Source organism: Cystoisospora suis, assembly GCF_002600585.1.
Source record: "Cystoisospora suis strain Wien I chromosome Unknown contig_14370, whole genome shotgun sequence".
Taxonomy (NCBI): Eukaryota; Apicomplexa; class Conoidasida; order Eucoccidiorida; family Sarcocystidae; genus Cystoisospora; species Cystoisospora suis.
Genome location: NW_027167091.1, coordinates 749 through 1,204, shown reverse-complemented (window position 1 = coordinate 1,204; position 456 = coordinate 749). Strand labels below are relative to the sequence as shown.

General features: G+C 56.4%; 1 protein-coding gene across 1 annotated transcript in view; it reads right to left on the bottom strand.

The window, feature by feature from the left end:
- Window positions 1–5: 5 nt before the first annotated feature.
- Window positions 6–456, bottom strand: part of CSUI_011578 (uncharacterized protein) — a gene marked incomplete at both ends in the record, with an annotated part of 1,171 nt that continues 720 nt past the window's right edge. Inside the window, one exon of the mRNA XM_068071676.1 lies at window positions 6–426. Coding sequence (XP_067916348.1) covers window positions 7–426 — 420 coding nt within the window. The remainder of the gene's footprint in view (window positions 427–456) is intronic.

Below are 456 nucleotides of genomic sequence, written 5' to 3'. Positions count from 1 at the left end.
CCCACGAGGGGGCGCCGCCTCGTCTCCTTCTGACTGTGTATAGCCGCTTGCTTTCACGGCACGCCAGAAAGTCTGTTCGGCGGCCTCAGAATTCGTCTGGTCGGAAATCGCAAGCCCATACTTATACACACTTTTCAACGCCTTTTTCAGCTGTACTTCTGACTCTTTGACGGCACCAGCGGCCAGGCGAGCCCTCTCGGCCTGACGGCGGAACGGCTCCATATTCTGAAGCAGTTCTGCTACGGCTCCCGCGAGTTCTGGTACTCTAGAAGCCGCAAGCCTTTCGAGTTCCCTTACAAGTTCAAGTACCCGATCTGCTACGCCCCGCACTTCGCCTTTGAAGGACTTGACGCTTACTAGAAGATTTACTGCCTCTCTCTCCGCCCTCTCCAGGTAATTAAAGTCTTCCACCGACAGCTCGCCGTCCTGCCACCGCGACTCGAACAGCTCCGTTAC